Source organism: Nerophis lumbriciformis, linkage group LG15, assembly GCF_033978685.3.
Source record: "Nerophis lumbriciformis linkage group LG15, RoL_Nlum_v2.1, whole genome shotgun sequence".
Taxonomy (NCBI): Eukaryota; Metazoa; Chordata; class Actinopteri; order Syngnathiformes; family Syngnathidae; genus Nerophis; species Nerophis lumbriciformis.
The window spans coordinates 24,170,001-24,193,783 of NC_084562.2; the positions used below are offsets into that span (position 1 = coordinate 24,170,001).

General features: G+C 40.4%; 1 protein-coding gene across 1 annotated transcript in view; it reads right to left on the reverse strand.

Annotated features, from left to right (window-relative positions):
• Positions 1–23,783, reverse strand: part of LOC133615853 (protein diaphanous homolog 3-like) — a 394,852-nt gene that overhangs the window by 89,792 nt on the left and 281,277 nt on the right. The window contains exons 27-28 of the mRNA XM_061974703.2: positions 305–400; positions 1–17 (exon numbers count right to left, since the gene is read on the reverse strand). The exon at positions 1–17 is cut by the window's left edge and continues 46 nt beyond it. Coding sequence (XP_061830687.2) covers positions 1–17; positions 305–400 — 113 coding nt within the window. The remainder of the gene's footprint in view (positions 18–304; positions 401–23,783) is intronic.

A 23,783-nucleotide genomic window follows, 5' to 3' on the forward strand; every position in this document is an offset into this window, starting at 1 on the left:
GGTCTGCTTCTTGGTATCTGCAGAGGAGGTCGTGAACACACCATGCCCACACACACTCAAAGGCACCACAAAGGTCGCAACATATTTGATATTAGCTCAGCAAAACTAAGAAGGTCAAAATAATAACAAATAAACCATTTTTGTTCAATTTCAGAATTTGTTCTGCAAGTTTCCAACAAAGTATATTCAGAGGTAAGACTACAATGAAAGTATCTCATCAATCCAAGCATGGATTTTGATCACTGAAATGTTATCAAGACACAAAATAAGTCAATTAAAACCATGTAAAAAAAAAAGGTCTTACCTCTGGTTCTTGGTGCTCTCTTCCTGCGGTCCCTGAAGGCAGCGCCTGATTGAAGAGCTTCCAGCAAACTGTCCATCACACCCGTCTCATCGTTCTCTGAAACACAGGAAGAATTCAAGCTTGTTAAAAAAATCAGGAATTATCTCTTTTGGTTGGAAGCAAACCGATTAATGTTACAAAACTGACCACAGTAGCAGAAATCTAAACATCTCACCATCATATAACCATTTCTAACAAGTTACAGGTTGCTCTTACCGTGGGCCTTTCCCTACGACTGTGACACACTTAGTTTTCTCCCACACTCGTCGTCATTTTCTCCCACACTCGTCGTAATTTTCTTCCACATGTCGTATTTTTCTTCGACACAAGTCGTATTTTTCTTCCACACTCGTATTTTTCTTTGACACAAGTCATATTTTTCTTCCACACTCGTCGTATTTTTCTTTGACACAAGTCGTATTTTTTTTCCTCACTCGTCGCATTTTTCTTCGACACAAATCGTATTTTTCTTCCACACTCGTCGTATTTTTCTTCCACACTCGTCGTATTTTTCTTCCACACTCGTCGTATTTTTCTTCCACACTCGTCGTATTTTTCTTTGACACAAGTCGTATTTTTCTTCCACACTCGTCGTATTTTTCTTCGACACAAGTCGTATTTTTCTTTGACACAAGTCGTATTTTTCTTCCTCACTCGTCGTATTTTTCTTCGACACAAGTCGTATTTTTCTTCCTCACTCGTTGTATTTTTCTTTGACACAAGTCGTATTTTTCTTCGACACAAGTCGTATTTTTCTTCGACACAAGTCGTATTTTTCTTCGACACAAGTCGTATTTTTCTTCGACACAAGTCGTATTTTTCTTCGACACAAAATACGACACTAGTCGTATTTTTCTTCGACAAAAGTCGTATTTTTCTTCGACACAAGTCGTATATTTCTTCGACAAATGTCGTATTTTTCTTCGACACAAGTCGTATTTTTCTTCGACACAAGTCGTATTTTTCTTCGACACAAGTCGTATTTTTCTTCGACACTTCGTATTTTTCTTCGATACTCGTCGTATTTTTCTTCGACACAAGTCGTATTTTTCTTCCTCACTCGTCGTATTTTTCTTCCACACGTGATATTTTTTTTTGACACAAGTCGTATTTTTCTTCGACACAAGTTGTATTTTTCTTCGACACAAGTCGTATTTTTCTTCGACACTTCGTATTTTTCTTCGATACTCGTCGTATTTTTCTTCGACACAAGTCGTATTTTTCTTCTTCACTCGTCGTATTTTTCTTCCACACTCGTCGTATTTTTCTTCGACACAAGTCGTATTTTTCTTCCTCACTCGTCGTATTTTTCTTCGACACAAGTCGTATTTTTCTTCCTCACTCCTCGTATTTTTCTGCGACACTTGTCGTATTTTTCTTCCACAAGTCGTATTTTTCTTCCACACTCGTTGTATTTTTCTGCGACACTTGTCGTATTTTTCTTCCACACTCGTCGTATTTTTCTGCGACACGTCGTATTTTTCTTCCACACAAATCGTATTTTTCTTCGACACAAGTCGTATTTTTCTTCCACACTCGTCGTATTTTTATTCGACACAAGTCGTATTTTTCTTCCTCACTCGTCGTATTTTTCTGCGACACTTGTCGTATTTTTCTTCCACAAGTCGTATTTTTCTCCCACACTCGTCGTATTTTTCTGCGACACGTCGTATTTTTCTTCCACACAAATCGTATTTTTCTTCGACATTCGTCGTATTTTTCTTCGACATTCGTCGTATTTTTCTTCGACATTCGTCGTATTTTTCTTCGACACTTCGTATTTTTCTTCCACACTCGTCGTATTTTTCTTTGACACGTCGTATTTTTGTTCGACATCCGTCGTATTTTTCTTCGACATTCGTCGTATTTTTCTTCGACATTCGTCGTATTTTTCTTCGACACATGTCGTATTTTTCTTCGACACTCCGTATCTTTCTTCGACCCACGTCGTATCTTTCTTCGACCCATGTCGTATCTTTCTTCGACACTCGGCGTATCTTTCTTTGACGCTCGTTGTATTTTTCTTCAACGCTCGTCGTATTTTTCTTCGACCACGTCGTATTTGTGCGACTCACATCGTATTTGCGCGACACGCATTGAACATTTTCTTTGGAACGCTTGGTTTTTGTGCGACGTATTTTTCTTCCACACTCGTCGTATTTTTCTTCGACACTCGTCGTATCTTTCTTCCACACTCGTCGTATTTTTCTTCGACACCCGTCGTATTTTTCTTCGACACTTCGTATTTTTCTTCCTCACTCGTAGTATTTTTCTTCGACACAAGTCGTATTTTTCTTCGACACTTCGCATTTTTCTTCCTCACTCGTAGTATTTTTCTTCGACACAAGTCGTATTTTTCTTCGACACAAGTCGTATTTTTCTTCGACACAAGTCGTATTTTTCTTCGACACAAGTCGTATTTTTCTTCGACACAAAATACGACACTAGTCGTATTTTTCTTCGACAAAAGTCGTATTTTTCTTCGACACAAGTCGTATATTTCTTCGACAAATGTCGTATTTTTCTTCGACACAAGTCGTATTTTTCTTCGACACAAGTCGTATTTTTCTTCGACACAAGTCGTATTTTTCTTCGACACTTCGTATTTTTCTTCGATACTCGTCGTATTTTTCTTCGACACAAGTCGTATTTTTCTTCCTCACTCGTCGTATTTTTCTTCCACACGTGATATTTTTTTTTGACACAAGTCGTATTTTTCTTCGACACAAGTTGTATTTTTCTTCGACACAAGTCGTATTTTTCTTCTTCACTCGTCGTATTTTTCTTCCACACTCGTCGTATTTTTCTTCGACACAAGTCGTATTTTTCTTCCTCACTCGTCGTATTTTTCTTCGACACAAGTCGTATTTTTCTTCCTCACTCGTCGTATTTTTCTGCGACACTTGTCGTATTTTTCTTCCACAAGTCGTATTTTTCTTCCACACTCGTCGTATTTTTCTGCGACACGTCGTATTTTTCTTCCACACAAATCGTATTTTTCTTCGACATTCGTCGTATTTTTCTTCGACATTCGTCGTATTTTTCTTCGACATTCGTCGTATTTTTCTTCGACACTTCGTATTTTTCTTCCACACTCGTCGTATTTTTCTTTGACACGTCGTATTTTTGTTCGACATCCGTCGTATTTTTCTTCGACATTCGTCGTATTTTTCTTCGACATTCGTCGTATTTTTCTTCGACACATGTCGTATTTTTCTTCGACACTCCGTATCTTTCTTCGACACTCCGTATCTTTCTTCGACCCACGTCGTATCTTTCTTCGACACTCGGCGTATCTTTCTTTGACGCTCGTTGTATTTTTCTTCAACGCTCGTCGTATTTTTCTTCGACCACGTCGTATTTGTGCGACTCACATCGTATTTGCGCGACACGCATTGAACATTTTCTTTGGAACGCTTGGTTTTTGTGCGACGTATTTTTCTTCCACACTCGTCGTATTTTTCTTCGACACTCGTCGTATCTTTCTTCCACACTCGTCGTATTTTTCTTCGACACCCGTCGTATTTTTCTTCGACACTTCGTATTTTTCTTCCTCACTCGTAGTATTTTTCTTCGACACAAGTCGTATTTTTCTTCGACACTTCGTATTTTTCTTCCTCACTCGTAGTATTTTTCTTCGACACAAGTCGTATTTTTCTTCGACACAAGTCGTATTTTTCTTCGACACAAGTCGTATTTTTCTTCGACACAAAATACGACACTAGTCGTATTTTTCTTCGACAAAAGTCGTATTTTTCTTCGACACAAGTCGTATATTTCTTGGACAAATGTCGTATTTTTCTTCGACACAAGTCGTATTTTTCTTCGACACAAGTCGTATTTTTCTTCGACACAAGTCGTATTTTTCTTCGACACTTCGTATTTTTCTTCGATACTCGTCGTATTTTTCTTCGACACAAGTCGTATTTTTCTTCCTCACTCGTCGTATTTTTCTTCCACACGTGATATTTTTTTTTGACACAAGTCGTATTTTTCTTCGACACAAGTTGTATTTTTCTTCGACACAAGTCGTATTTTTCTTCTTCACTCGTCGTATTTTTCTTCCACACTCGTCGTATTTTTCTTCGACACAAGTCGTATTTTTCTTCCTCACTCGTCGTATTTTTCTTCGACACTAGTCGTATTTTTCTTCCTCACTCGTCGTATTTTTCTGCGACACTTGTCGTATTTTTCTTCCACAAGTCGTATTTTTCTTCCACACTCGTTGTATTTTTCTGCGACACTTGTCGTATTTTTCTTCCACACTCGTCGTATTTTTCTGCGACACGTCGTATTTTTCTTCCACACAAATCGTATTTTTCTTCGACACAAGTCGTATTTTTCTTCCACACTCGTCGTATTTTTATTCGACACAAGTCGTATTTTTCTTCCTCACTCGTCGTATTTTTCTGCGACACTTGTCGTATTTTTCTTCCACAAGTCGTATTTTTCTCCCACACTCGTCGTATTTTTCTGCGACACGTCGTATTTTTCTTCCACACAAATCGTATTTTTCTTCGACATTCGTCGTATTTTTCTTCGACATTCGTCGTATTTTTCTTCGACATTCGTCGTATTTTTCTTCGACACTTCGTATTTTTCTTCCACACTCGTCGTATTTTTCTTTGACACGTCGTATTTTTGTTCGACATCCGTCGTATTTTTCTTCGACATTCGTCGTATTTTTCTTCGACATTCGTCGTATTTTTCTTCGACACATGTCGTATTTTTCTTCGACACTCCGTATCTTTCTTCGACCCACGTCGTATCTTTCTTCGACCCATGTCGTATCTTTCTTCGACACTCGGCGTATCTTTCTTTGACGCTCGTTGTATTTTTCTTCAACGCTCGTCGTATTTTTCTTCGACCACGTCGTATTTGTGCGACTCACATCGTATTTGCGCGACACGCATTGAACATTTTCTTTGGAACGCTTGGTTTTTGTGCGACGTATTTTTCTTCCACACTCGTCGTATTTTTCTTCGACACTCGTCGTATCTTTCTTCCACACTCGTCGTATTTTTCTTCGACACCCGTCGTATTTTTCTTCGACACTTCGTATTTTTCTTCCTCACTCGTAGTATTTTTCTTCGACACAAGTCGTATTTTTCTTCGACACTTCGTATTTTTCTTCCTCACTCGTAGTATTTTTCTTCGACACAAGTCGTATTTTTCTTCGACACAAGTCGTATTTTTCTTCGACACAAGTCGTATTTTTCTTCGACACAAGTCGTATTTTTCTTCGACACAAAATACGACACTAGTCGTATTTTTCTTCGACAAAAGTCGTATTTTTCTTCGACACAAGTCGTATATTTCTTCGACAAATGTCGTATTTTTCTTCGACACAAGTCGTATTTTTCTTCGACACAAGTCGTATTTTTCTTCGACACAAGTCGTATTTTTCTTCGACACTTCGTATTTTTCTTCGATACTCGTCGTATTTTTCTTCGACACAAGTCGTATTTTTCTTCCTCACTCGTCGTATTTTTCTTCCACACGTGATATTTTTTTTTGACACAAGTCGTATTTTTCTTCGACACAAGTTGTATTTTTCTTCGACACAAGTCGTATTTTTCTTCTTCACTCGTCGTATTTTTCTTCCACACTCGTCGTATTTTTCTTCGACACAAGTCGTATTTTTCTTCCTCACTCGTCGTATTTTTCTTCGACACAAGTCGTATTTTTCTTCCTCACTCGTCGTATTTTTCTGCGACACTTGTCGTATTTTTCTTCCACAAGTCGTATTTTTCTTCCACACTCGTTGTATTTTTCTGCGACACTTGTCGTATTTTTCTTCCACACTCGTCGTATTTTTCTGCGACACGTCGTATTTTTCTTCCACACAAATCGTATTTTTCTTCGACACAAGTCGTATTTTTCTTCCACACTCGTCGTATTTTTATTCGACACAAGTCGTATTTTTCTTCCTCACTCGTCGTATTTTTCTGCGACACTTGTCGTATTTTTCTTCCACAAGTCGTATTTTTCTCCCACACTCGTCGTATTTTTCTGCGACACGTCGTATTTTTCTTCCACACAAATCGTATTTTTCTTCGACATTCGTCGTATTTTTCTTCGACATTCGTCGTATTTTTCTTCGACATTCGTCGTATTTTTCTTCGACACTTCGTATTTTTCTTCCACACTCGTCGTATTTTTCTTTGACACGTCGTATTTTTGTTCGACATCCGTCGTATTTTTCTTCGACATTCGTCGTATTTTTCTTCGACATTCGTCGTATTTTTCTTCGACACATGTCGTATTTTTCTTCGACACTCCGTATCTTTCTTCGACCCACGTCGTATCTTTCTTCGACCCATGTCGTATCTTTCTTCGACACTCGGCGTATCTTTCTTTGACGCTCGTTGTATTTTTCTTCAACGCTCGTCGTATTTTTCTTCGACCACGTCGTATTTGTGCGACTCACATCGTATTTGCGCGACACGCATTGAACATTTTCTTTGGAACGCTTGGTTTTTGTGCGACGTATTTTTCTTCCACACTCGTCGTATTTTTCTTCGACACTCGTCGTATCTTTCTTCCACACTCGTCGTATTTTTCTTCGACACCCGTCGTATTTTTCTTCGACACTTCGTATTTTTCTTCCTCACTCGTAGTATTTTTCTTCGACACAAGTCGTATTTTTCTTCAACACTTCGTATTTTTCTTCCTCACTCGTAGTATTTTTCTTCGACACAAGTCGTATTTTTCTTCGACACAAGTCGTATTTTTCTTCGACACAAGTCGTATTTTTCTTCGACACAAGTCGTATTTTTCTTCGACACAAAATACGACACTAGTCGTATTTTTCTTCGACAAAAGTCGTATTTTTCTTCGACACAAGTCGTATATTTCTTCGACAAATGTCGTATTTTTCTTCGACACAAGTCGTATTTTTCTTCGACACAAGTCGTATTTTACTTCGACACAAGTCGTATTTTTCTTCGACACTTCGTATTTTTCTTCGATACTCGTCGTATTTTTCTTCGACACAAGTCGTATTTTTCTTCCTCACTCGTCGTATTTTTCTTCCACACGTGATATTTTTTTTTGACACAAGTCGTATTTTTCTTCGACACAAGTTGTATTTTTCTTCGACACAAGTCGTATTTTTCTTCTTCACTCGTCGTATTTTTCTTCCACACTCGTCGTATTTTTCTTCGACACAAGTCGTATTTTTCTTCCTCACTCGTCGTATTTTTCTTCGACACAAGTCGTATTTTTCTTCCTCACTCGTCGTATTTTTCTGCGACACTTGTCGTATTTTTCTTCCACAAGTCGTATTTTTCTTCCACACTCGTTGTATTTTTCTGCGACACTTGTCGTATTTTTCTTCCACACTCGTCGTATTTTTCTGCGACACGTCGTATTTTTCTTCCACACAAATCGTATTTTTCTTCGACACAAGTCGTATTTTTCTTCCACACTCGTCGTATTTTTATTCGACACAAGTCGTATTTTTCTTCCTCACTCGTCGTATTTTTCTGCGACACTTGTCGTATTTTTCTTCCACAAGTCGTATTTTTCTCCCACACTCGTCGTATTTTTCTGCGACACGTCGTATTTTTCTTCCACACAAATCGTATTTTTCTTCGACATTCGTCGTATTTTTCTTCGACATTCGTCGTATTTTTCTTCGACATTCGTCGTATTTTTCTTCGACACTTCGTATTTTTCTTCCACACTCGTCGTATTTTTCTTTGACACGTCGTATTTTTGTTCGACATCCGTCGTATTTTTCTTCGACATTCGTCGTATTTTTCTTCGACATTCGTCGTATTTTTCTTCGACACATGTCGTATTTTTCTTCGACACTCCGTATCTTTCTTCGACCCACGTCGTATCTTTCTTCGACCCATGTCGTATCTTTCTTCGACACTCGGCGTATCTTTCTTTGACGCTCGTTGTATTTTTCTTCAACGCTCGTCGTATTTTTCTTCGACCACGTCGTATTTGTGCGACTCACATCGTATTTGCGCGACACGCATTGAACATTTTCTTTGGAACGCTTGGTTTTTGTGCGACGTATTTTTCTTCCACACTCGTCGTATTTTTCTTCGACACTCGTCGTATCTTTCTTCCACACTCGTCGTATTTTTCTTCGACACCCGTCGTATTTTTCTTCGACACTCGTCGTATTTTCTTTGACACTCGTCATATTTTTCTTCCACACTCGTCGTATTTTCTTCGACACTCGTCATATTTTTCTTCCACACTTGTCGTATTTTCTTCGACACTCGTCATATTTTTCTTCCACACTCGTCGTATTTTTCTTCGACACTCGTCGGATTTTTCTTCGACACTCGTCGGATTTTTCTTCGACACTCGTCGGATTTTTCTTCGACAGGTCGTATTTGTGCGACACGCATTGAACATTTTCTTTGGAACGCTTGGTATTTGTGCGACATATTTTTCTTCGACACTCGTATTTTTCTTCTACACTCGTCGTATTTTTCTCCGACACTCGTCGTATTTTCTTCGACACTCGTCATATTTTTCTTCCACACTCGTCGTATTTTCTTCGACACTCGTCATATTTTTCTTCCACACTCGTCGTATTTTCTTCGACACTCGTCATATTTTTCTTCCACATTTGTCGTATTTTCTTCGACACTGGTCGTATTTTTCTTCCACACTCGTCGGATTTTTCTTCGACACTCGTCGGATTTTTCCTCGACACGTCGTATTTGTGCGACACGCATTGAACATTTTCTTTGGAACCCTTGGTATTTGTGCGATGTTCATCGTATTTGATTGACGCTCATCCTATTTTCACGTTTGTTTTTGTGAAACACACATCAAATTGTTCTTTTACTCTTCGCATTTGCGCGACACTCTTCGCATTTGAGCGACACTCTTCGCATTTGCGCGACGCACTTCGCATTTGCGCGACACACTTCGCATTTGCGCGACACTCTTTGCATTTGCGCGACACTTTTCGTATTTGTGCGACACTTGGCATTTGCGCGACACACTTTGCATTTGCGCGACACTCTTCGCATTTGCGCGACACTCTTCGCATTTGTGCGACACTTGGCATTTGCGCGACACTTTTCGCATTTGCGCGACACACTTCGCATTCGCGCGACACTTTTCGCATTTGCGCGACACTCTTCGCATTTGCGTGACACTCTTCGCATTTGCGCGACACACTTCGCATTTGCGTGACACACTTCGCATTTGCGCGACACACTTCGCATTTGCGCGACACACTTCGCATTTGCGCGACACACTTCGCATTTGCGCGACACTCTGCATTTGCGCGACACACTTCGCATTTGCGCGACACACTTCGCATTTGCGCGACACACTGCATTTGCGCGACACACTTCGCATTTGCGCGACACACTTCGCATTTGCGCGACACACTTCGCATTTGCGCGACACTCTGCATTTGCGCGACACACTTCGCATTTGCGCGACACACTTCGCATTTGCGCGACACACTTCGCATTTGAGCGACTCACATCGTATTTGCGCGACACGCATTGAACATTTTCTTTGGAACGCTTGGTATTTGTGCGATGTTCATCGTATTTGATTGACGCTCATCCTATTTGCACGACGTTCGTTTTTGTGAAACACACATCAAATTTTTCTTTGACACTTGTCGTATTTTCTTCGACACTCGTCGTATTTTTCTTCAACACTCGTCGTATTTTTCTTCGACACGTCGTATTTTTCTTCAACACGTCGTATTTTTGCGACACGCATTGAACATTTTCTTTGGAACGCTTGGTATTTAGGCTACGTATTTTTCTTCGACACTCGTCGTATTTTTCTTCCACACTCGTCGGATTTTTCTTCGACACGTCGGATTTGTGCGACACGCATTGAACATTTTCTTTGGAACGCTTGGTATTTGTGCGATGTTCATCGTATTTGATTGACGCTCATCCTATTTGCACGACGTTCGTTTTTGTGAAACACACATCAAATTTTTCTTTGACACTTCGCATTTGTGCGACACACTTCGCATTTGCGCGACACTCTTCGCATTTGCGCGACACAATTCGCATTTGCGCGACACTCTTCGCATTTGCGTGACACACTTCGCATTTGCGCGACACTCTTCGCATTTGCGCGACACTCTTCGCATTTGCGCGACACTTGGCATTTGCGCGACACTTCGCATTTGCGCGACACTTCGCATTTGCGCGACACTCTTCGCATTTGTGCGACACAATTCGCATTTGCGCGACACACTTCGCATTTGCGCGACACTTTTCGCATTTGCGCGACACTTTTCGCATTTGTGCGACACTTGCCTTTTGCGCAACATTCTTCGCATTTGCGCGACACACTACGCATTTGCGCGACACACTTCGCATTTGCGCGACACTTCGCATTTGAGCGACACTCTTCGCATTTGCACGACACTTTTCGCATTTGCACGACACACTTCGCATTTGCGCGACACACTTCGCATTTGCGTGACACTCTTCGCATTTGCGCGACACTTCGCATTTGCGCGACTCTTCTCATTTGCGTGACACTCTTCGCATTTGCGCGACTCTTCTCATTTGCGCGACACACTTCGCATTTGCGCGACACACTTCGCATTTGCGCGACACTTCGCATTTGCACGACACTTCGCATTTGAGCGACACTCTTCGCATTTGCACGACACTTTTCGCATTTGCACGACACTTTTCGCATTTGCGCGACACTTCGCATTTGCGCGACTCTTCTCATTTGCGTGACACTCTTCGCATTTGCGCGACTCTTCTCATTTGCGCGACACACTTCGCATTTGCGCGACACACTTCGCATTTGCGCGACACTTCGCATTTGCACGACACTTCGCATTTGAGCGACACTCTTCGCATTTGCACGACACTTTTCGCATTTGCACGACACTTTTCGCATTTGCGCGACACTTCGCATTTGCGCGACTCTTCTCATTTGCGTGACACTCTTCGCATTTGCGCGACTCTTCTCATTTGCGCGACACACTTCGCATTTGCGCGACACACTTCGCATTTGCGCGACACTTCGCATTTGCACGACACTTCGCATTTGAGCGACACTCTTCGCATTTGCACGACACTCTTCGCATTTGCGCGACACTCTTCGCATTTGCGCGACACACTTCGCATTTGCGCGACACACTTGGCATTTGCGCGACACACTTCGCATTTGAGCGACACTCTTCGCATTTGCGCGACACTTCGCATTTGAGCGACACTCTTCGCATTTGTGCGACGTTCGTATTTGTGCGACGTTCCTTTTTGTGCGACGTTCCTTTTTGTGCGACGCGCATCTAGATTTTTTTTGACACTCATCGTATTTTTCTTCCACACTCGTATTTTTCTTCGACATTCGTCGTATTTTTCTTCGACACATGTCGTATTTTTCTTCGACACTCCGTATTTTTCTTCGACCCACGTCGTATCTTTCTTCGACACTCGGTGTATCTTTCTTCGACACATGTTGTATCTTCCTTCGACACATGTCGTATTTTTCTTCGACGCTCGTTGTATTTTTCTTCGACGCTCGTTGTATTTTTCTTCGACCACGTCGTATTTGTGCGACTCACATCGTATTTGCGCGACACGCATTGAACATTTTCTTTGGAACGCTTGGTATTTGTGCGACATATTTTTCTTCGACACTCGTCATATTTTTCTTCCACACTCGTCGTATTTTTCTTCCACACTCGTCATATTTTTCTTCCACACTAGTCAAATTTTTCTTCGACACTCGTCGTATTTTTCTTCCACACTAGTCAAATTTTTCTTCGACACTCGTCATATTTTTCTTCCACACTCGTCATATTTTTCTTCCACACTCGTCGTATTTTTCTTCCACACTAGTCAAATTTTTCTTCGACACTCGTCATATTTTTCTTCCACACTCGTCGTATTTTCTTCGACACTCGTCATATTTTTCTTCCACACTCGTCGTATTTTCTTCGACACTCGTCATATTTTTCTTCCACACTGTCGTATTTTCTTCGACACTCGTCGGATTTTTCTTCCACACTCGTCGGATTTTTCTTCCACACTCGTCGGATTTTTCTTCCACACTCGTCGTATTTTTCGTCCACACTTGTCGTATTTTTCTTCCACACTCATCGGATTTTTCTTCGACACGTCGTACTTGTGCACCACGCATTGAACATTTTCTTTGGAACGCTTGGTATTTGTGCGATGTTCATCGTATTTGATTGACGCTCATCCTATTTGCCCGACGTTTGTTTTTGTGAAACACACATCAAATTTTTCTTTCACACTTCGCATTTGAGCGACACACTTCGCATTTGCGCGACACACTTCGCATTTGCGCGACACTCTTCGCATTTGCGCGACACACTTCGCATTTGCGCGACACACTTCGCATTTGCGCGACACACTTCGCATTTGCGCGACACACTTCGCATTTGCGCGACACACTTCGCATTTGCGCGACACACTTGGCATTTGCGCGACACTCTTCGCATTTGCGCGACACTTCGCATTTGCGCGACACTTTTCGCATTTGCGCGACACTTCGCATTTGCGCGACACTCTTCGCATTTGCGCGACACAATTCGCATTTGCGCGACACTCTTCGCATTTGCGCGACACTCTTCGCATTTGCGCGACACACTTCGCATTTGCGTGACACACTTCGCATTTGCGCGACACACTTCGCATTTGCGCGACACTCTTCGCATTTGCGCGACACTCTTCGCATTTGCGCGACACTTGGCATTTGCGCGACACTCTTCGCATTTGCGCGACACTTCGCATTTGCGCGACACTTCGCATTTGCGCGACACACTTCGCATTTGCGTGACACTCTTCGCATTTGCGCGACACTCTTCGCATTTGCGCGACACTTCACATTTGAGCGACACTCTTCGCATTTGCGCGACACTCTTCGCATTTGCGCGACACACTTGGCATTTGCGCGACACACTTCGCATTTGCGCGACACACTTCGCATTTGCGCGACACACTTCGCATTTGCGCGACACACTTCGCATTTGCGTGACACTTTTCGCATTTGCGCGACACTCTTCGCATTTGCGCGACACACTTCGCATTTGCGCGACACACTTCGCATTTGCGCGACACACTTCGCATTTGCGCGACACACTTCGCATTTGCGCGACACAATTCGCATTTGCGCGACACACTTCGCATTTGCGTGACACTTTTCGCATTTGCGCGACACTATTCGCATTTGCGCGACACTCATCGTATTTGTGCGACGTTCGTTTTTGTGCGACGTGCATCTAATTTTTCTTTGACACTCATCGTATTTGCGCGACACACGTATGTTTCTTCGACGCTCATCGTATTCGTACGACACTCATCATATAGGTACAAGTCTAAAATGAAGTGCACAACAACACTCATGGTATTTGTGCGACAGCTACCGAATGTGTATTAAAGTCACTTGTTAGGTACGTCTATCTTGTGTGCTTAGCTGTTGTGTAGCTGCTAGCTTCCAGTAGCCTATGGCCTAGCACGTTTACCTTTTGTAACTAACTTGACAGAAATAGAAGCAATGGTGTGCATATTTGAGAACTATTAGATGTGAACTTTGCATAAGTAAGCACGCTACTTGTATCGGGGATTATATCGGACATTTGACATGCAAGCCAATATCATCGACACTTGCTTTTTTTGCGGATATCAGCGCGATATCTGATATCATTAACAGATCTATACACCCTCAGTCTGTATTTATGTATCAGATGGTCCTGAGCAAAGTCAAATAATATATGTACAATTATTTGAAATGACCTGGATGGGAGGAAATACAAACACTATAGGGATCATCAGCCCTAAGTGATCAGTGATTATATACACTTCACCTTTTTCTCTCTCAGGCTCATACTACTTGTCTGGATCAATTCCAACCCAGAGTCATATGTGCAGTTTTCTCCTTCAACATTACTCGGAGAAGAGATTTCTGAGCAGACCCAAAACTCTTTGACGCCGAGACAATCCATCCCCTGTTGCATGGCGTGTTGCACACCACAACAAATGCCAGTCTTGCCACAATAAAGAGTGATTGCAGGAAAACAATCCAACAAACAAGAGCAATGAATTGAAAGCTGCAGTGTGTGGCATGGAGTGTTCAACATGAAACATCACGCTGGGATAAATAAGGACACTCAGAACTTGGAGATCAAGATTACATGGGAGTAGGAATAAAGTCAAATTGTACGCATCGCTCAGAAGCAACCTGGAGTCGTCAGTCTGGCACACAATGTCACAATATTCAATAAATAATTTTTTTTTTTTTGCCTGTCATTTATTATGAGAGACAAGAACATGTCTTTTTTTTAGGGTTTTAAAGATGATTAAAAAAAAACATTGGAAGATGTGGCTAATAGGAGTAACCGTCTCTAAGTCTTTAAAACGGCTTCAAAACATTGTTTTATATACACACTGCAAGTATATATATATATAATGTAGTAACAGACACCTTCATAACAATATGTAATATGTACAATATACACACTGCAAGTATATATATATAATGTAGTAACAGACACCTTCATAACAATATGTAATATGTACAATATACACACTGCAAGTATATATATATATATATATATATATATATATATATATATATATATATATATATATATATATATAATGTAGTAACAGACACCTTCATAACAATATGTAATATGTACAATATACTATATTGTACAATATACTATATTGTACAATATACTATATTGTGCAGTGTGTATATTGTACATATTACATATTGTTATGAAGGTGTCTGTTACGACATTATATATATGACCAGACCAGATCATCTGGGAGCCGCGCTGAGCGCACCTCCAAGCGCGCTCGCGCCACTCAAACTGCTGCAGGCAGCTGAGTTCTATCTTGTTTTAACATCCTGTGGCACTCTTCTGGGATCACGGCGGACGAAACTGCTCATGCTCAGGGTGTTTGTGGAGGTTCGGGGTTTTTCACAAATGTGATGCACCATGTTAGATGTCCCGGTTTTGTGACTGTCGTAGACATAAACAGCGTCGCAGCTCTTGCAAATCACGTAGCCAGCATTACTATCATCCTGATTTACAACCTCATAAAAACGAGTCCACGCTGAACTTTTCTGGCCTTTTTTTCCCCTGGTCTTTAGTATTCCCTTTTTTTAGTTTGTCGCGTACCACGTTTGCTGCCGGCGTTGCCATCTTTTTTTTTTCTTCTTCTTCTGTTGTGGCATATGCTGCAGGTGCCTGCTCGTTTTTCGTATGTGGGTAACAACATTTAACTATGTATATATATTTCCGAATTGGTTTAACTGCCACCCGCCTGAATCTATTTAAAATCTAATTTTTTTTAAATTTCAAACGCCCGACCCGACCCGCGGATAAAATCTAATTTTTTTTTATTTCAACCGCCCGACCCGACCCGCGGATAAAATCTAATTTTTTTTTATTTCAACCGCCCGACCCGACCCGCGGATAAAATCTAATTTTTTTTTATTTCAACCGCCCGACCCGACCCGCGGATAAAATCTAATTTTTTTTTTATTTAAACCGCCCGACCCGACCCACGGATAAAATCTTTTTTTTTTTTTTTATTTCAACCGCCCGACCCGACCCGCGGATAAAATTTAATTTTTTTTTATTTCAACCGCCCGACCCGACGATAAAATCAATTTTTTTTTAATTTCAACCGCCCGACCCGACCCGCGGATAAAATCTAATTTTTTTTTTATTTAAACCGCCCGACCCGACCCACGGATATAATCTTTTTTTTTTTTTTTTTCAACCGCCCGACCCGACCCGCGGATAAAATTTAATTTTTTTTTATTTCAACCGCCCGACCTGACCCGCGGATAAAATCAAATTTTTTTTAATTTCAACCGCCCGACCCGACCCGCGGATAAAATCTAATTTTTTTTTATTTCAACCGCCCGACCCGACCCGCGGATAAAATCTAATTTTTTTTTATTTCAACCGCCCGACCCGACCCGCGGATAAAATCTAATTTTTTTTTTATTTAAACCGCCCGACCCGACCCACGGATAAAATCTTTTTTTTATTTTTTTTTTATTTCAACCGCCCGACCCGACCCGCGGATAAAATTTAATTTTTTTTTATTTCAACCGCCCGACCCGACGATAAAATCAATTTTTTTTTAATTTCAACCGCCCGACCCGACCCGCGGATAAAATCTAATTTTTTTTTTATTTAAACCGCCCGACCCGACCCACGGATATAATCTTTTTTTTTTTTTTTTTCAACCGCCCGACCCGACCCGCGGATAAAATTTAATTTTTTTTTATTTCAACCGCCCGACCTGACCCGCGGATAAAATCAAATTTTTTTTAATTTCAACCGCCCGACCCGACCCGCGGATAAAATCTAATTTTTTTTTATTTCAACCGCCCGACCCGACCCGCGGATAAAATCTAATTTTTTTTTATTTCAACCGCCCGACCCGACCCGCGGATAAAATCTAATTTTTTTTTTTATTCAAACCGCCCGACCCGACCCACGGATAAAATCTTTTTTTTTTTTTTATTTCAACCGCCCGACCCGACCCGCGGATAAAATCTAATTTTTTTTTATTTAAACCGCCCGACCCAACCCACGGATAAAATCTAATTTTTTTTTTATTTAAACCGCCCGACCCGACCCACGGATAAAATCTTTTTTTATTTTTTATTTCAACCGCCCGACCCGACCCGCGGATAAAATCTAATTTTTTTTTATTTCAACCGCCCGACCCGACCCGCGGATAAAATCTAATTTTTTTTTTATTTAAACCGCCCGACCCGACCCACGGATAAAATCTTTTTATTTTTTTTATTTCAACCGCCCGACCCGACCCGCGGATAAAATCTAATTTTTTTTTATTTCAACCGCCCGACCCGACCCGCGGATAAAATCTAATTTTTTTTTTATTTAAACCGCCCGACCCGACCCACGGATAAAATCTTTTTTTTATTTTTTTTTTATTTCAACCGCCCGACCCGACCCGCGGATAAAATTTAATTTTTTTTTATTTCAACCGCCCGACCCGACGATAAAATCAATTTTTTTTTAATTTCAACCGCCCGACCCGACCCGCGGATAAAATCTAATTTTTTTTTTATTTAAACCGCCCGACCCGACCCACGGATATAATCTTTTTTTTTTTTTTTTTCAACCGCCCGACCCGACCCGCGGATAAAATTTAATTTTTTTTTATTTCAACCGCCCGACCTGACCCGCGGATAAAATCAAATTTTTTTTAATTTCAACCGCCCGACCCGACCCGCGGATAAAATCTAATTTTTTTTTATTTCAACCGCCCGACCCGACCCGCGGATAAAATCTAATTTTTTTTTATTTCAACCGCCCGACCCGACCCGCGGATAAAATCTAATTTTTTTTTTTATTCAAACCGCCCGACCCGACCCACGGATAAAATCTTTTTTTTTTTTTTATTTCAACCGCCCGACCCGACCCGCGGATAAAATCTAATTTTTTTTTATTTAAACCGCCCGACCCAACCCACGGATAAAATCTAATTTTTTTTTTATTTAAACCGCCCGACCCGACCCACGGATAAAATCTTTTTTTATTTTTTATTTCAACCGCCCGACCCGACCCGCGGATAAAATCTAATTTTTTTTTATTTCAACCGCCCGACCCGACCCGCGGATAAAATCTAATTTTTTTTTTATTTAAACCGCCCGACCCGACCCACGGATAAAATCTTTTTATTTTTTTTATTTCAACCGCCCGACCCGACCCGCGGATAAAATCTAATTTTTTTTTATTTCAACCGCCCGACCCGACCCGCGGATAAAATCTAATTTTTTTTTATTTCAACCGCCCGACCCGACCCGCGGATAAAATCTAATTTTTTTTTTATTTAAACCGCCCGACCCGACCCGCGGATAAAATCTTTTTTTTTATTTATTTAAACCGCCCGACCCGACCCGCGGATAAAATCTTTTTTTTTTTTTATTTCAACCGCCCGACCCGACCCGCGGATAAAATCTAAAATTTTTTTTATTTCAACCGCCCGACCCGACCCGCGGATAAAATCTAATTTTTTTTTATTTCAACCGCCCGACCCGACCCGCGGATAAAATCTAATTTTTTTTTATTTCAACCGCCCGACCCGACCCGCGGATAAAATCTTTTTTTTTTTATTATTTCAACCGCCCGACCCGACCCGCGGATAAAATCCTTTTTTTTTTATTATTTCAACCGCCCGACCCGACCCGCGGATAAAATCTAATTTTTTTTTATTTCAACCGCCCGACCCGACCCGCGGATAAAATCTAATTTTTTTATTTATTTAAACCGCCCGACCCGACCCGCGGATAAAATCTTTTTTTTTTTTTATTTCAACCGCCCGACCCGACCCGCGGATAAAATCTAAATTTTTTTTTATTTCAACCGCCCGACCCGACCCACGGATAAAATCTAATTTTTTTTTTATTTCAACCGCCCGACCCGACCCGCGGATAAAATCTAATTTTTTTTTATTTCAACCGCCCGACCCGACCCGCGGATAAAATCTTTTTTTTTTTTATTATTTCAACCGCCCGACCCGACCCGCGGATAAAATCTTTTTTTTTTTATTATTTCAACCGCCCGACCCGACCCGCGGATAAAATCTAATTTTTTTTTATTTCAACCGCCCGACCCGACCCGCGGATAAAATCCAATTTTTTTTTTATTTCAACCGCCCGACCCGCGGACAATCCGCGGACTCCGCGGTTGTGTCCGCAAACCGCGCATCTCTAGTAGGGGGGGGGTGTATGGTGTGTGCTCATTAAATATGTATTCTGATATATGTTCTTCACAGAAAATGAGCCAGTCAGTGAGTCTCAGTTTGAAAAATTAATTGTATCATTTTCTTTTAATACAAAATAAAAACGGGTCCCACAGACCCGAACACCACACACGGGTTAAACGTGTGGACAATGCTGAAGAAACATGTCGATTTCAGAAAACCAACAAATTTAGCTGAACTGCACCAATTTTGTCAAGAGGAGTGGTCAAAAATTCAAGCAGAAGCTTGTGGATGGCTACCAAAAGTAGCCATCTACCTGAGACAGATTTGAGGACATGTAAAGTGATGCTCAGTGTAGCAGAAAGATGTGTCCTTCAGTGTGATGGAGACATGCAGCCTTTCTGGGGCTTTCAGGGAATGGATGGATAATCAAATGATTACATACCAAATCTCCGCTATCCTACCCCGACAAAGAGAAAGCTCTTCCGTTAATAAACATGCTCCCGGACGGACAAAGAGAAAGGGAAAGTGAGTTTGTGGGAAAGAGCGAGTGGGTGAATTCGGTCCGGACTCGGTGGAAAGAATGCCAAGTAGCTGTTAAATATTCATTTCATTCTGACAATCTGTGCTCATCATGTGGATATCATTTGTGTTTGCCATCCTCGGCTACGTTTTAATGCACGAACAAAGGCCGACTAATATAAAAAAAAAACGTGTTGGGTGGAGCACTAGGAAGGAAAATGTACACAACGCGTTTTAAACTTTGCCTATTTGAGTGTTTATTTGCATCTTCCATCCATCCATTTTCTACCGCTTGTCCCTTTCAAAAACTGTAAAAAAAAAAAAAAATCCCGGATTTCCAAGAATTCTCAGTTTTTAGGGATATTTTCCCCATTTCAGAAGATCCTTAATACCTTTTCTCAATTAAAAATGTTACTACTTTAACATTTCTCGACCGATTTGAAAAAATCACCAACTTTTTCAACTCAACATTGACATTTTTTGACATTTTCCCCAAAATTCCCTCTTTTCCCAAAATCCCCAATTTTCCATGAAATTCCCATTGAAAAGAATGGGACATTTTTCCAAAGATCCACAACTCCCCCTCAAACCGTTCCAACTTCAAAATATTCAGCCTGTTCAAGAATTGTGTGCTCCCTTTCAAAAACTGTAAAAAAAAAAAAATCCCGGATTTCCAAGAATTCTCAGTTTTTAGGGACATTTTCCCCATTCCAAATGAATTATCCATTTTTCACATTTCCACAATTCCAACATTTTTCAACTGATTCAAACCATTCAACATATTCCACTCATACTGGACATTCAAACTAAGTCTTTCCCAAGTTCCAAACCAAATCCCGGTTTTCCCAAAATTCCAGGAGTTCCCTAATACCATTTCTCAATTAAAAATGTTACTACTTTAACATTTCTCGACCGACTTGAAAAATCACCAACCATTTCAACTCATTCAGAAAATTCAACATTTTTTTTTGCATTTTCCCAAAAATTCCCTCTTTTCCTGAAATCCCCAAATTTTGAATAGTTCCCAGAAAAAAGGGTCAAAAAAGGAAATTTTTCAATCCACTTCAACTGTTCCACCGTCAAAACATTCCTCTTAATCTGGACAAAAAACAAAGTGGTTTTTTGAACTGGCAAAATTTCCATTTTTCCCAAAATTCCAGGAATTCTGTAACTCCATTTCTCAATTCAACATGTTACTACTTCAACATTTCTCGACCGATTTGAAAAATTCCAACACCAACCATTTCAACTCATTCAGACCATTCAAGTTTTTCACAATTTAAAAAAAAAAAAATCCCGCATTTCCCGAAATTCCCAAATTGTTTAGAAATTCCCATTGGAATCTTCTTCAAAGTTCCACAACCCCCACATTTGTTATCTGATTCAAACCGTTCAAACTTCAAAATATTCCGCCTGTTCAAGAATTGTGTGCTCCCTTTCAAAAACTCTAAAAAAAAAAAATCCCGGATTTCCAATAATTTTCAGTTTTTATGGACATTTTCCCCATTCAAAATGAATTATCCATTTTTCACACTTCCACAATTCCAACATTTTCCAACTGATTCAAACCATTCAACATATTCCACTCATCCTGGACATTCAAACTAAGTCTTTCCCAAGTTCCAAACCAAATCCCAGTTTTCCCGAAATTCCAGGAGTTCCCTAATACCATTTCTCAATTAAAAATGTTACTACTTTAACATTTCTCGACCGACTTGAAAAATGACCAACCATTTCAACTCATTCAGAAAATTCAAGATTTTTTTGCATTTTCCCAAAAATTCCCTCTTTTCCTGAAATCCCCAAATTTAGGATAGCTCCCAGAAAAAAGGGTCAAAAAAGGAAATTTTTCAATCCACTTCAACTGTTCCACCGTCAAAACATTCCTCTTAATCTGAACAAAAAACAAAGTTGTTTTTTGAACTGGCAAAATTCCCATTTTTCCCAAAATTCCAGGAATTCTGTAACTCCATTTCTCAATTCAACATGTTACTACATCAACATTTCTCGACCGATTTGAAAAATTCCAACACCAACCATTTCAACTCATTCAGACCATTCAAGTTTTTTACCATTTAAAAAAAAAAAAAATCCCGCATTTCCCGAAATTCCCAAATTGTTTGGAAATTCCCATTGGAATCAATGGGACATTCTTCAAAGTTCCACAACTCCCACATTTGTCATCTGATTCAAACCGTTCCAACTTCAAAATATTCCGCCTGTTCAAGAATTGTGTGCTCCCTTTCAAAAACTGTACAAAAAAAATAAAATTCCCGGATTTCCAATAATTCTCAGTTTTTAGGGACATTTTCCCCATTTCAGGAGATCCTTAATACCATTTCTCAATTAAAAATGTTACTACTCTAACATTTCTCGACCGATTTGAAAAATCACCAACCGTTTCAACTCATTCAGAACATTGAAATATTTTGGCATTTTCCCAAAAATTCCCTCTTTTCCAGAAATCCCCAAATTTCCATGAAATTCCCATTGAAAAGAATGGGACATTTTTCCAAAGTTCCACAGCTCCCACTCAAACCGTTCCAACTTCAAAATATTCCGCTTGTTCAAGAATTGTGTGCTCCCTTTCAAAAACTGGAAACAAAAAAATCCCGGATTTCCAATAATTCTCCGTTTTTAGGGACATTTTCCCCATTCCAAATGAATTAACCATGTTTCACATTTCCACAATTCCAACATTTTTCAACTTATTCAAACCATTCAACATATTCCACTCATCCTGGACATTCAAACTAAGTCTTTCCCAAGTTCCAAACCAATTTCCGGGTTTCCTGGAAATTCCAATGCTTCAACATTCAAAACATTCCAACACTCAAACTATTCTTACTTCATTCTGTCAGCATTGGAGCATTCACATGCAATTCCTTCAGGAATTGCCTCATCTAGTAAATTTATAAACTACCGCATTTTCTCCGACTTGACTTTCAGATTGCAGCCAAAGGCACATTTTTTTTTTGCTGTTTTTATCTGCCACACGTAGTAAGCCGGGGTCCGTGAAAGTAATGCATACATTAAACCGGTCCCTGGTGGAAAAAAAGGTTGGGGACCCCTGCCGTAATACTAACCGTCGGACGTTTTGAAGCGGTTATTACTTGACGTTTATTGGTAGTACAAACGCCCGCGGCCGCAGAGTTCGATGCAAGAGTGAGCGCTCTCACCCAACACTCACATTAAAAACAAACTTCAATAAGAACGTAAGAGCCGTGGCCCTCCTCGCCTCACAAGGAGTCCGGTTAACTCGCTGACTTCATTTTCACTTATCGTCGATTCATTGACTTATGGAATATCAGCCCTAGTGATGTCATTTAAAGCAATGTGAGATTAGACCTTCCCTGTGAGAACATCATCATAAATGGACTTTACTATACATATGACATCATGTCTGCAGATTCATAAGTGGAATATACAAAACCCAAAAGCAGTGAAGTTGCCACGTTGTGTAAATGGTAAATAAAAAGAGAATACAACAAATCCTTTTCAATTTATATTCAATTGAATAGACTGCAAAGACAAGATATTTTATGTTCCAACTGAGAAACATTTTTTTTTTTTTGGCAAATAATCATTACCTTAGAATTTATTGGCAGCAACACATTGCAAAAAAAGTTGTCCCAAGGGCATTTTTACCACTGTGTTACATAACCTTTCCTTTTAACAACACTCAGTAAACGTTTGGGAACTGAGAAGACACATTTTTGAAGTGGAATTCTTTCCCATTCTTGCTTGATGTACAGCTTAAGTTGTTCAACAGTCCGGGGGTCTCCGTTGTGCTATTTTTCAATGGGAGACAGGTCTGGACTACAGGCAGGCCAGTCTAGTACCCACACTCTTTTACTATGAAGCCACGCTGTTCTAACACGTGGCTTGGCATTGTCTTGATGAAATAAGCAGGGGCGTCCATGATAATGTTGCTTGGATGCTCCAAAACCTGTATGTACCTTTCAGCATTAATGGCGCCTTCACAGATGTGCAAGTTACCCATGTCTTGGGCACTAATACACCCCCGTACCATCACACATGCCTTTTGAACTGTGCGCCGAGAACAATCCGGATGGTTCTTTTCCTCTTCATTCCAAAGGACACGACGTCCACAGTTTCCAAAAACAATTTGAAATGTGGACTCGTCAGACCACAGAACACTTTTCCACTTCGCATATTTTTAGATGAGCTCGGGCCCGGCAAAGCCGGCG